General features: G+C 39.1%; 1 protein-coding gene across 1 annotated transcript; it reads right to left on the bottom strand.

The window, feature by feature from the left end:
* Positions 1-7016: 7016 nt before the first annotated feature.
* On the bottom strand, positions 7017-12227 carry LOC146720080 (uncharacterized). The gene has a single exon (XM_085489072.1). It carries the CDS (start codon positions 12225-12227, stop codon positions 7017-7019), a length of 5211 nt encoding a protein of 1736 aa, XP_085345198.1.
* Between the last annotated feature and the right edge of the window lie 1517 nt (positions 12228-13744).

Raw genomic sequence — 13744 nt, 5'->3', positions numbered from 1 at the left:
AGATGAATTTAAAATTTAATTATAAAACGACTTATAAAACCTCCAATAAAGCCCAACAAACACAATTGTCTTATTATTATATTTGGGTATTCTTATTCACATACGAAACGAAACGCCGCGCTCCCTAGTTACGCGTATCGACTCGTTGCTAACGAACGAGCGGTGATTATTATAGATTCCTAAAACATTCTTGGAACATGTATGAGATATTTGTGGTATAGTAAATATGTTACAATAGATTTTTTTTAAGTCACCACGAGTGAAATATTTTTTTCGACTGTCGCAAAGATAAATTGAGTACATATATGTATAAAACACGATTATTTATAAATATTTCAATTAAATATTTGTACATTTTTTAAATAAAAATATGAAACTATACTTTTGTTTACTTAACTATGTTTTGCATGAAACGTTAAACAAAAACTATTTTCAAAATATTATAAATTTATAAAATATTAAAAATTCAGTGATTTATTAATGTATACGTACTTTATTTATTAATGTATATATACGTACCTTATTTATATTAATGTATATATATACGTACCTGATATTTACTAAAAAGCTTTTGTGTTATTATTTCAAAAACGTTGATGTAACACAATTGTACAAACACAAATATATAAAATCTGCAATGCAGTGTAATATTTTTGAATATGTTACAAAGTAAATGTTTCATATAAAACGTTCATAGAATATTATGAAATTAAATGTTTCAGGAATGTCACAAATGTAACATTGCTGTAATGTCTCTGAACGTTACAAACTAAACATCCCAAATGAAACGTTTATGGAATGTTTTAAAATATATGTTTTATGAACGTAGCAAATGTAACATTGCTGTCATGTCTCTAAGGTTACAAACTAAACATCCCAAATGAAACGTTTATGGAATGTTTTAAAATACATGTTTTATGAACGTCGCAAATGTAACAATGCTGTAATGTCTCTGAACGTTACAAACTGAACATCCCAAATGAAATGTTTCTAGGATGTTGCCAAACATTTCTTTCCTAACATTTCAAATTATCGATATAACAGCCAAAATGTTACATTTCTGGAACAGTGCATGAATGTTGCAATTGAAATGTTATTTTGAAACGTTTCATAAACATATTTATGTAACGTTTCAAATTTGCAATATTATTGCCGAAATGTAACATCCCCTGTATGTTTCATGTTTAGCGGGTATATATATATATAATTTTTCTTTATAAAATCAATAAAATCAATGTTTACAAGCAACTATTATAATAAATATATATATTTAAAATACATCTAATATATATAATTTTGATTTAAACACCCTTTATACTGCGCATGATGCAACACGCCTTAACCGAACAAATATTTTGGAAAATCGTTCGTTTATATACAAACAGCAAGTGAGTAATACAATATAGAATATAATATAAAAAAAATAAAATTACATAACTTAAATAATGTATAATAATAGAAGTTTTATAAAATGTCCCTTAATTTTCTTGCTTCTTCTGACATTATTTCATAATGGTGTTTTTTAGTTTTACAATTCCGCTATTTTTCTCGTTTTTCTACTATATTTATTTTTAATTTCATTATTTTTACTATGAAAACCGCTTTTGATTTATCGTTGTCTCTCTTTCATATGCAGATTCATTGTTGTTTTGTTTATTTTTGTTTCATAATTTGTTATTTTTTGAAAATAATTTTTAAAATTATTTTTATTCTTTTTATTATTTCCCTTATTTATATATATGTATATTGTCCATAATTCTTATAATTTCTTTTCTTTTATTTGCATCTTTTGCTATTTTTTATTTGTTTTCTAATCTTTTTTAACAGGTTATTAAATATCTAACATCTCTTTTCCATTACCTTCTCCATTTTTCATTATTCTTCTCTCGTAGATCTACCTACTTATTTTTCTAATTTTTTGTTTTGTCTTTATTTTCTTTTAATTTGTTTTGTTATTGTTCAAAATCATTTTATAACTCTCTCAATACTTTGTTCAAATATAATCTGTTTTAGTGCTTTAATGAAAAATTAAATAATATATTATTTAATTGCATTTAAAATTATGTTATATTCTTTATTATCATAATATAAATATAAGATATATAAACCTCGGGAGAGACACTTAAGGGTCGCGCCAAATTGGGATGGGAATCCGGGGCGTCAGGAAATCTCTCTCTCGCGCTCTCTCCAAGACGCGAAGAGCGAGGAGAGGACGGTATCACGCCGCGCTCCGAAGCTCTCTCTCTCGCTCCTCTCTCTTCTCTAGCTGCGGGCTCTCTCGATCGCGCGCCTGCCGTCGCTCCGGCCTAAGCCGCGGCGCTCCGGCCACGTGACGGTCACGCACCCTCACGTATCCGGTGTACATCGAATTCTGCATTTGAGTAGTCAGAATTTTGTTGAAGTGTCACTTGCAGTGCAAGCGCCGCTATCACGCGCTTTGCAATTTTGCATTCGGACGGCAGTTAAACGCCGTTCGAGATTAATGACTTCACGCGTACTCCGCTATCACGCACCAGTGATTTTCTTAATTGAGTGCGGTGAACATTTGCGAGTTATCCGCAAGCGCCGCAAGCACGCGCTTTGCGTTACGATAATCGCAGTGACTCTCAATGATTAATCGTGACTTATATTGATTAACAGTGACTCTCAGTGAGCGTGCGCCGCTATCACGCGCACCGCACCGGTGAATCTTAACCAGTGCATTTTTTTCTCACTGACTTTTGACTCTCGCAGACCACAGTGCAAACGACAGCGCACGCCGCTATCACGCGTACGCGTCGTGCATCTCTCTGTGACTCTCTCGACACAGATTAATAGACAGATCGCCAAAGGCCTGCCTAAAGAAGAGACCGCCATCTTCGTGCGATAGACTTTGCCCCTTACCGACACACTTTGCCCCTGGTTCGAATCCGTGCTAAATTTCGTAGACTTGAACCAAAAGACTTTGCCCCTGGTTCGAGTCCGTGCTAAATTTCGTAGACTCGACCAAAAGACTTTGCCCCTGGTGCAAGTCCAGGCTAAATTCGTTTGACATTACCAACAGACTTTGCTCCTGGTGCGAATCCAGGCTAATTGATCATGAGACCAATTTGAGAGATTTGGCCCCCGTTGTGTGTGTGTGTGAGAGAGAGAGAGAGAGAGAGAAGAGAGAGAGAGAAAGAGAAAGAGAATATTTTACATATGCATATATATATATATATATATATAATTTATTAAATATAAAAAATATATTTGTTCACGAACGCGCTGCTTGAGCAAAGGATCGCGCTGCACGAAAGGATGAGTCACTTTTTTGTATTAAATTGACTTTAATATTTTAAAACAATTAGAAAACGAACACTTTAACAAACTTTTACAATCTTAATTAATTTACAGAGAAAATCGAACTCAAATCAATGTGCGGATAGCGGCGGTCGTCAACGAATTTTGCGGTGTATCTGATAAGCGGTTTGCGATATGTTTTCACGGCGGAAAAGCGATAAAGCTGTGATTTCGGGTGCGAGCTCTCTTTTATGGGTTTCCGCAAAAGACCCACCTTTTCGGGAAGCGCCAATAATTTTGCGTCTTTTTAAAGTTGCGCGAGGTGACCTGAGTGTATTACGCGTAATTGGCCGCTGTCAAAATTGACAGAACCACGGCTGTTAGAAAGCATGCGCGAGCTGGCGATCACGATGATTATTGGCGAACACGAGGCGCCCGTGAGAAGCCGCGCATGCTCAATAAAATATAATATTCGGCCAGAACGGTGCGACACCGTTAATTGTTTATATTTCGAGCGTGTTTTTGTACGACAGGATAATTTATGTCGCGAATATGTTTTCAAAAAAAAAAACATTTAAAAACGATATGCCTGTTGACTTGCGATCGGAAGCGAATATTCTAGAATATTCTATTTAAGATATAATATTTTATTACATGTAGTTTCTATTATGCGTTTCAAACAATATTTTTTACACATAAAATGTTTTTTTATTGAAATAATCACAATTTTAAATGTGATATAACACAGTGTTCAAAAATTTTTAATTAAATTTTATTAAAGAAAATTACTTGAAATTTTTTACATTAAGAATTTAAAGGCTCCTTATTCTCTTGTAGAAATTTATCACTATGCCAATTAATCACTTATTTCGAGTATTTAAAATACTATAATATACAGTAATTTAAGTATTCGAAATAAAAGTGATTAATTACTCGAAATAAAATTGATAAATTGGCGTTACTAGTAATAAATTTCTATAAGGGTTGAAATAAAGTATAAGAGATAAATAGGCTATATGTGAGCCGTATGCGAAATGTGAGATGTAAGACGCATATTGAAATTTAATTTTTCGATATAACTTTCAAAAATGTACACGAGGTACAAAAAATTAGCTTGGACATTTGTAAGACTTAAAATTGGGATTAATTCTCAATTCTATTAATTAAATTTCGATATAACACACCTTACATCCGCGCACGGCTCATATATAGCCCATTTATTAGTGCAATTTTTAAGTTCCTTATTTTTCAAAGTTCACCTTTTTACGTTATCAAATATTTTTGGTACGTTTTCAAGAATTTTATATTTTTACTTACCGCAGTTTCTTATCCAAATGTAAAATCTTTTATCGCAGTCTATAAAAAATTGAAACAATTTACAATTTTATGATATAATATTATTATTATTACAATTTCTATATATATGCACATCTGTCAAATATCGTGATTTATTTCACATTATTATTATCTATTTTAATAAAAAAAAAAAAAAAAACACTTGCAACAATAAAAAATAAACCGCCTGCCGCGAACGGAAATGCCAAGAAAGCACGCAATTTCCGCGAATCTCGTAATTTTTTGAAGAATCAACAATTTCAACGAAATTGTAAATTCTTCAAATCACTGCACAAGTATAATTCACAATAATAATTTTCAGTAACTACGATAAAAATCGTATACTGAAAACCGCAAACGAAAGTGCAATGGAAGTAAGAGTAAAGTCTGTGATAAAATTAATTGGCAATAGAAAATTAATAATTTTCAAATAGAAAAATTTTGAAATTACCGAGGATTTACAAATAATAAAGTAAAAATATTAAATAATTTATGTTTTCGAATTTTGCTCGCGGAGAGGATCTTTAAAACAAGATTTTTAGAAGAGAGGACCTTAAAATATAAACAGGCAAAAACGTTGGAAAAATTAAAGCGCGCGTTTAAACAGATACACGCAATGAAATAGATACGCAATTGTTTTTACTTATCGCTGTAAGCTCACAAGCTTCTGACGTGCTATACACTTTTATATAATATATACAGGGTGTCCGGTAACTAACGGACCAATGATTAAGGGCGGATTCTCTGGCCAATTTGGAGACGATTTTTCCTTAGCAAAATGTAGAGAAGTCAATAATTTTCGAGTTATAAGCGATTGAAAAAAATAGGTTTTTTGAAAACTAAACGTTTTGGAGTTAAAAGTCTAACATAATTACATTCTTCAGTTAATTTCAGGTAGAGTTTACTATAATAAATTTTAATTTAAGGCTTAGTTATAAGATATATAATGACAAAGATTGGAAAAGTTGTAAAAAATGATGACTTTTTTTCGACATTTTCGCTGGAAGAAAATTCGTTCCCAAATTGACCAAAGAATCCATTTGTAATCATTGGTCTGTTAGTTACCGGACACCCTGTATATTGGACACGAGTTTCGTTTGTTTCAGATTCTCGAGAGTTGAAGTAGGAACATACGAGTATCATATATATTTGTGACTTGCCGAATGAAGCAAGACAGAGAGCGAACGAGATGATGAGCTTAATAGCTCATAATGTTATAAATAAATAAATAAAAAATTATAACTTGACCTACTAGTTATTGAATCTTTTTTTTAATAAAATGTTTCATTATTATTATCATCTAAGTCTATGTCGTTTAATTACTTTTTAGTTTTTTAATAATTAATTTTAATTTATTCTAGTCATTTTTATATGAGAAAATAATATCACGTATACATTTTATAATGAATTAATATATTTCGGGAACCGAATTATATATTCTTAATAATATTAGTGTTTAAAAATTATATTTGACTTTTAATTTTAATTATTTTTAGCAAAGAGTTTCGAAATCTCTTACACACATAATGGGATTTTTTTCATCCATATATTCGCAATTTAGTATATATGTTAATTATTAATTTTAATAAATAAAAATTAAAATTAAAGGTCAAATATAATTTTTAACACAAATATATTAAATTAATTATAAAACGTATACCCATGATAGTATTTTTCTCGTACAAAAATAATTAGAGTAAATTAAATTAATCATAAAAGATTAAAAATTAATTAAAGAATTTAAACTTATATTTTATATAATAATAATAAAACATTTTATTACGTCAAACCGTCGTGAAATAATTAAATAAAATTTGCTAGTTACGTCGAAGTCAAGTTTTCTAAGCTTATAAAACATTTTATTAAAAAACAGATTCAATAAATATAAATACATGTTTAGACACGACTACAAATAAATATAAATAAACGAAAGAACGCGAGGTAGGAACCAAGGGAGCAGTGGCGTGGAGATACTGAAGGCGGAGTAACTTTGAATCGTTTAACTTTTGAAAAATATTATATTACTTGAGAGCATGTTCTCGCTCAACAGCTCCTTACAGAATAATGCGAGAATCGCCACGTACGGCGAAACTTCCTGATTTTCCCGACTGAGAAGGGGAACCAAAATCACGCATCAGCCGGATGACACGTGTCTAAATGGACGCAAACATCGGTGAACGCGAACCGAGGAGCGAAAACATTGACATAAGCTCCTTGGTGTTTTCAAATTTGAAGGTTTAACGAGCTGATCGATAGCCTTCTAATTATTATTTGTAGTCGTGTCTAAACATACCGCCCGCCTCGAAACCATCGTTTCGAAATGACTTGAACAACAAAAAAAAAAGAGGGGCGACTGGTGAAGCGATCGGTATGTCGTTTGACAGAATGAGTTTAAAGCGATATCTGGAGTCTGACCTTAATTACGTAAGGTTGTCCAGGCTTTCGACGTCTATCGGAAGTAAGCATAATTTGACAATAGGCCGAGTATATTCGGAAGTCGCGGTTTTCACCGTCGCGACGCGAATCAAACCGTCTGGACCCGGGTGACATCGGATGACGCGAGCTAAGTCCCACTTACAAGGCGGAAGGAGAGAATTGCGTAACAGGACCAGTGACCCGACGCGAACTCCGTTTTTCGAAACTTGCTTCCATTTGACGCGTTGTTGCAAGGTATTGATGTAGTCCTGCTGCCAGATTTTCCAGAAACGTTCTGTGAGCTGGCGAACAAGTTGCCAGCGCGTCAAACGGTTCTCATTTAGATGCAGTACAGAGGGTTCAGGCGCGATCGTAATCGCGGATCCGATCAAGAAATGACCGGGCGTCAGAGAATCGCAATCGTCGACGGAATCAGTGAGAGGCGCGATAGGGCGCGAGTTTAGGCAGGCCTCAATGTTGCAGAGAATCGTTGTGAACTCTTCGAACGTAAGAGTGTGTGAACCGACGATTCTGCGAAGATGATACTTGACACTGCGAACCCCGGCCTCCCATAGTCCGCCGAAGTGAGGCGCGGATGGAGGCATAAAGTGCCATGACACCCCGTCGGAAGCGGCACTATTTTGAAAAGTTGGATCGCGCAGCGCGGCTCGAAATGATGCGGCCAATTCGCGATCGGCGCCTACAAAAGTGGTTCCATTATCAGAGTAGACTGATTCAGGCATGCCACGTCGGGAGCAGAATCTTGAAAAGGCGCCTAAGAAGGCTGGAGTGGAATAACTCTCGACTAATTCTAAATGTATGGCTCGCGTGGCCATACAGACGAAGATGGAGATGTAGGCTTTGCGGGAAGCGACACCGCGTCCCGACATTGATCTGATTAAAACGGGACCAGCATAATCGAGACCACAATTAATAAACGCGCGCGCAGGAGGAGAAACGCGCACCGAAGGCAAGTTTCCCATCAATTGATTGGGAGTAGCTGCCTTTTCACGCGTGCATACTACGCAGCGGAAAACGACAGCTTTGACGATATTTCGAGCACGCAATATCCAGTACTCTCGACGAAGAGTAGCTAGAGTTAATTGAGGCCCCGCGTGAAGAGATCTTAAATGCACGTGCTGCACGAGGAGGTTCACAAGAGGATGTGCAGCTAAGATTATAGGATGTTTTTCGGAGAACCGCATGGGGGCACGCGACAGCCGCCCGCCAACGCGGATTAGTTTGTTTTCGCCGAGAAATGGCGTGAAAGACAACAATGCACTCTTTGCTGGAATCGAACGTTGCTGCAACAACGATTCCTTTTCCCGCGCGAATAATTCTGATTGAATTTGCAACAACCAAAAGTCTCGTGCTTTTCTACATTCGAGCGCGGAAATTGACCGGGAGCCTTCGTCGCATGTGTCGCGCGGCACCGAGTGTCTTTTAAGCTTTGAGATGAATCTCATGATGTAGGCGGTGACACGAATTAAACGCGGCCACGAAGAGTACCGTGCGGCAAGGTCCCATGGTTTTCGTCGCGACACGAGATGAGACGCCGCGTTTTCTTTTCGCTCCATCGTGGGCATCGAAAGAGACGAATCGAATGGCGCCGGCCATTCGGATTCAGAAAAATGTAACCAAGCAGGTCCCCGCCACCAGAGCGTGTGAGAGGTAAAATTCTCACCGGGTATACCGCGTGACGCGCAATCCGCGGGGTTGTGATCAGTGGGGACGTGTCTCCATTGCGCGTTTGGGAGTCTAGATTGTATTTCAGAGACGCGATTCGCGACGAACGTCTTCCACTTTGATGGATGTTGCGCCACCCACGCGAGAACTACCGTGGAATCTGTCCAACAGTGGCAAGAATCTGCAGGGAGATGCAGGGATGATTTGACAAAATCGATTAGTTTCGCGAGTAACACGGCAGCGGCGAGTTCCAGCTGTGGAATACTTAATGTTTTTATCGGCGCGACTTTTGATTTTCCGATTAACAATCGTACTGTTATTTCACCGGATAACGAAACTATTCGAATATACACGGCGGCAGCGTAAGCGTGCGAAGATGCGTCTGCAAAACCGTGTAAGTCGCATCTGACGCAATCTGCACCGCGTTGAATCCAGCGGTCCAATTGAAGACCGTGCAGAGCGGCGAGAGATGAGCGAATGGAGTCCCAGCGATCGAGAATGTCAGCGGAAAGCACGTCGTCCCATCCGATTTTGAGCAGCCAGAGTTTCTGAAGGAAAATCTTCGCGACAACGGTAACCGGAGTACTCCACCCCAACGGATCGAACAATCTCGCGATAGTTGACAGGATCGACCGTTTGGTAGTCTGCTCGGAATGCGGAAGTGTGACGTTAAATTGAAAGGCGTCAGAGGACGGATTCCACCGGATGCCGAGAATTTTAAGATGGTCATCTGTTTGAAGCGTTTTATCGCAAACTAGGCCGTGATCTGCGCTAGCGATATCGCTGAGGAGTTGAGAAGAGTTGCTCGCCCATTTTCTCAGCTCGAATCGGCCTCGACGAAGCAACGCGCATACCTGCTCGCGAACTTGACGAAGGAGAGGTATGTCGTCCGCCCCGAAGAGAATGTCATCGACATAAGTATTTTGCTGCAGAACAATAGCAGCGAGTGGGAAAGAACTACCCTCATCTTGAGCAAGCTGACGAATGACGCGTAGCGCTAAAAATGGCGCACAGGCTGTGCCGTATGTGACAGTAGTGAGCTGATAAGCTCGAGCGGGTTCTGAAGGAGCGCCGCTCCATAGAATTCGCTGGTAATCGATGTCACGCGGGTCCATAACTATTTGGCGATACATTTTTGTTATATCGGCAGCATAAACGTAGCGGAACTGTCGCCAGCGCAGAATGACAGCCGATAAGTCCGCTTGTAACTTTGGCCCGGTGAGCAAGTGATTATTCAACGACGTTGAATTGGTCGTCAGACTCGACGCGTTAAATACGACTCGCAATCTTGTCGTAACGCTGCTGTCGCGAATGACAGGATGATGAGGGAGATACACTTCCTGCGAGGCAACTTGATCGCTCTTCACTTCGTTCATATGTCCTAATGATTCGTAGTCGTGCATAAATTCGGCGTAGGCCGCACGAAGGTCGGAATGTAGAAGGAAGCGACGATGCAATCCTCGCAGGAAGCGTTCAGCCGTGTGGCGCGAATCGCCGATGTCGATCGGCGGACCGTTCTTAAACGGAAGGCGCACTGTGTATCGACCGTCAGCACCGCGCGAATGCGTGGCTGTGAAATGCTCCTCACATTGCTGCTCTTCAGGGCTGAGGAGAGCCTGTCGAGGAGTTTCTTCGATTTCCCAGAATCGTCTGAGCTCCTGATCTAGAGCCTCCGAATTCGCGCAATGCTGAACGGTGATCGCTCGCGATTGCGTCGACAGCTCGGACATGGGCCCCGACAAAACCCAGCCGAAAATGGTTTGCTGCGCAATTGGCTGCCCAGGGGCGCCTTTACGAACGCCGCTAAGCAGCAATTCGCCATATAAGTCTGCTCCGATCAGGATTTCGATCGGGTCAGCGCTTGTTGGATTCGGATCGGCCAGATTGAGATCGCTTAGATAGCTCCAATCATAGTTGGAATTCGCCTTGTAAGGCGAATATTTTGTGAGAGATCTGAGAATCGACGCGGTTGTCGTGAACACGGGAGCAGCTTGATTGATCGGAGCGATCCGAATCTTAGCGGCGAATTGACAAGTTCCGGCGTTCATTCCGCCGACGGCGGAAATCGAGAGCGGTTGGCGAATGCGACGCATTCTGAGAGTTTGTGCGAGACGCTCCGTGATGAAGGTGATCTCCGAGCCTTGATCGAGAAGCGCTCGCACGGTGAGAGTCCGACCCGACGGTGCACCGACGGTGACGCGGGCCGTCGCGAGTAACATTTGCGGGAGCGCGACGCCTGTTAGCTGGGAGCATAATGCCGTGGCCGAAGTAATCGCGATGGAGTCTGATGACACACTCGACGAGGTTTCGTTTTTTTGAGAGACAGCGGATGCAGTTGAGGAAGAAGCCGAGTCAACGTGCAGCATCGAGTGATGCTTGCTTTGGCAAATTCTGCATGAGTATTGACTTGGACACGTTTGTACAGCGTGCTTTGCGCTCAAACAATTGACGCATCGCTTCGCTTTTAAAATGACTTCAAGGCGTTGACTCGGAGTCCTCCTCAAAAATTGCGGACATTTGTTGATGAAATGCGCGGCCCGACATAATGGGCACGATAAACCAGCGGCAGTGGCGTTAGCACTGGTAACCTTTGGCGCGCGCAAGAATTTGGAAGCATTAGCCGGAGAGATTTCCTCCAATGCACGAATGCGCGTGTCGAGAAATCGGTCGAGAGCTTCATACGAAGGAATGTTCGGGTCGTCACCGGTTTTTAACTTCCACGCTTTCCGAGTGGCGTGATCAAGTTTTTGCGTGACGCTAAAAACTAACATATCGCTCAACATTTGATCGGGTGATCGATTTAAATTTTTTAAAGAAGCGATAGCGCGATTCGCTTTGTCGCGAAGTGCGTTAAGTTCGACAGCGGATTCGCGAGCGACCGTCGGCAGAGAATATAGCGCTGATACGTGCACGTCGACGAGCCGTCGTTTATTGTCGAATCGTGAAACTAATGTTTTCCACGCGATATCAAAATTATCCGCGGTGATTTGAATAGATTTTATAGTGTCGAACGCACGACCGGTGAGACTTGAAGCTAGGAAATGCATCCGCGAAAATGCAGTTAATTCGGTATTTTGAATTATGAGAGAAGTAAAGCGATCGCGGAAGCTCTCCCAGTCCTCGACATTTCCCGAAAACGGCGGTAGTTGAATCGGCGGCAAATGAGTTAAAGAAAAAGACGATGGTTCAGCGGTACTTATCGTGGACTGCGACAGGCTCGTTCTGGTGGGCGTTGGATCCAGCTCTTCGAGGCAGTCAGCCATGTAGTCGAGGGTTGTCTCGTAGTATTCCTCGCAATTTTCGAAAATCGTGTTCGAAAAGTAGTCCATGGTCCGCTGCTGCTCGGCGGTGAACGCTCGTGCCAAGATAGCGTGCTTCTCGATGCACCGTGTCCAGGTCTCCTTCAAGGTTGACATTCGTTGACGAATCTTAGCCGCCGTATAATTGGCTCTGCCAACTTTTTTAAAGTTGGAGAGCGCTCGCTCGACAGATTGAAGCATTGTTAGCTGCTGCGAGAGATGATCGCTCATCGTGTTGGCTGTCTCCACCTTGGGTGCGGGCGACACGATGACTCCGTCACTGAGGTCCAGCAGAGAGAGATAGAGAGAGAGACGACCGCACTGCTTTCACCGTGGGTTACCTCGATCCGGCTCGAAGGACCAAATTGTATGTTCACACTTCGAAGGTTTCTTCTTCCCTTTTTTTTTTTTTATCGATTTAATGTGAACTTTAATGAATAGCCGGGACCGCTCCGAAAGAACGCGAGGTAGGAACCAAGGGAGCAGTGGCGAGGAGATACTGAAGGCGGAGTAACTTTGAATCGTTTAACTTTTGAAAAATATTATATTACTTGAGAGCATGTTCTCGCTCAACAGCTCCTTACAGAATAATGCGAGAATCGCCACGTACGGCGAAACTTCCTGATTTTCCCGACTGAGAAGGGGAACCAAAATCACGCATCAGCCGGATGACACGTGTCTAAATGGACGCAAACATCGGTGAACGCGAACCGAGGAGCGAAAACATTGACATAAGCTCCTTGGTGTTTTCAAATTTGAAGGTTTAACGAGCTGATCGATAGCCTTCTAATTATTATTTGTAGTCGTGTCTAAACAGTTATAAAGATATATAATGACAAAGATTGGAAAGTTGTAAAAAATGATGACCTTTTTCGACATTTTCGCTGAAGAAAATCGTTCCCAAATTGACCAAAGAATCCATTTGTAATCATTGGTCTGTTAGTTACCGGACACCCTGTATATTGGACACGAGTTTCGTTTGTTTCAGATTCTCGAGAGTTGAAGTAGGAACATACGAGTATCATATATATTTGTGACTTGCCGAATGAAAGCAAGACAGAGAGCGAACGAGATGATGAGCTTAATAACTCATAATGTTATAAATAAATAAATAAAAAAATTATAAACTTGACCTACTAGTTATTGAATCTTTTTTTAATAAAATGTTTCATTATTATTATCATCTAAGTCTAAGTCGTTAATTACTTTTTAGTTTTTTAATAATTAATTTAATTTATTCTAGTCATTTTTATATGAGAAAAATAATAATCACGTATACGTTTTATAATGAATTAATATATTTCGGGAGACCGAATTATATATTCTTAATAATATTAGTGTTTAAAAATTATATTTGACTTTAATTTAATTATTTTTTAGCAAAGAGTTTCGAAATCTCTTACAACACATAATGGGGATTCTTTTCATCCATATATTCGCAATTTAGTATATATGTTAATTATTAATTTTAATAAAATAAAAATTAAAATTAAAGGTCAAATATAATTTTTAAAACACAAATATATTAAACCATGATAGTATTTTTTCTCGTACAAAAATAAGTAGAGTAAATTAAATTAATCATAAAAGATTAAAAATTAATTAAAGAATTTAAACTTATATTTTATATAATAATAATAAAACATTTTATTACGTCAAACCGCGTGAAATAATTAAATAAAAATGTGCTAGTTACGTCGAAGTCAAGTTTTCTAAGCTTATAAAACATTTTATTAAAAAACGAATTC

Source organism: Nylanderia fulva, unplaced genomic scaffold (genome assembly GCF_048542155.1).
Source record: "Nylanderia fulva isolate GAGA-0341 unplaced genomic scaffold, ASM4854215v1 Scaffold785, whole genome shotgun sequence".
Taxonomy (NCBI): domain Eukaryota; kingdom Metazoa; phylum Arthropoda; class Insecta; order Hymenoptera; family Formicidae; genus Nylanderia; species Nylanderia fulva.
Note: the sequence above shows the minus strand (reverse complement) of the source record. Positions and strands in the feature narration are given on the sequence as shown.

Bases quoted from the DNA above. Each gene is read 5' to 3' on its own strand.
- LOC146720080 (XM_085489072.1), bottom strand. From the start codon at position 12,227: ATGAGCGATCATCTCTCGCAGCAGCTAACAATGCTTCAATCTGTCGAG.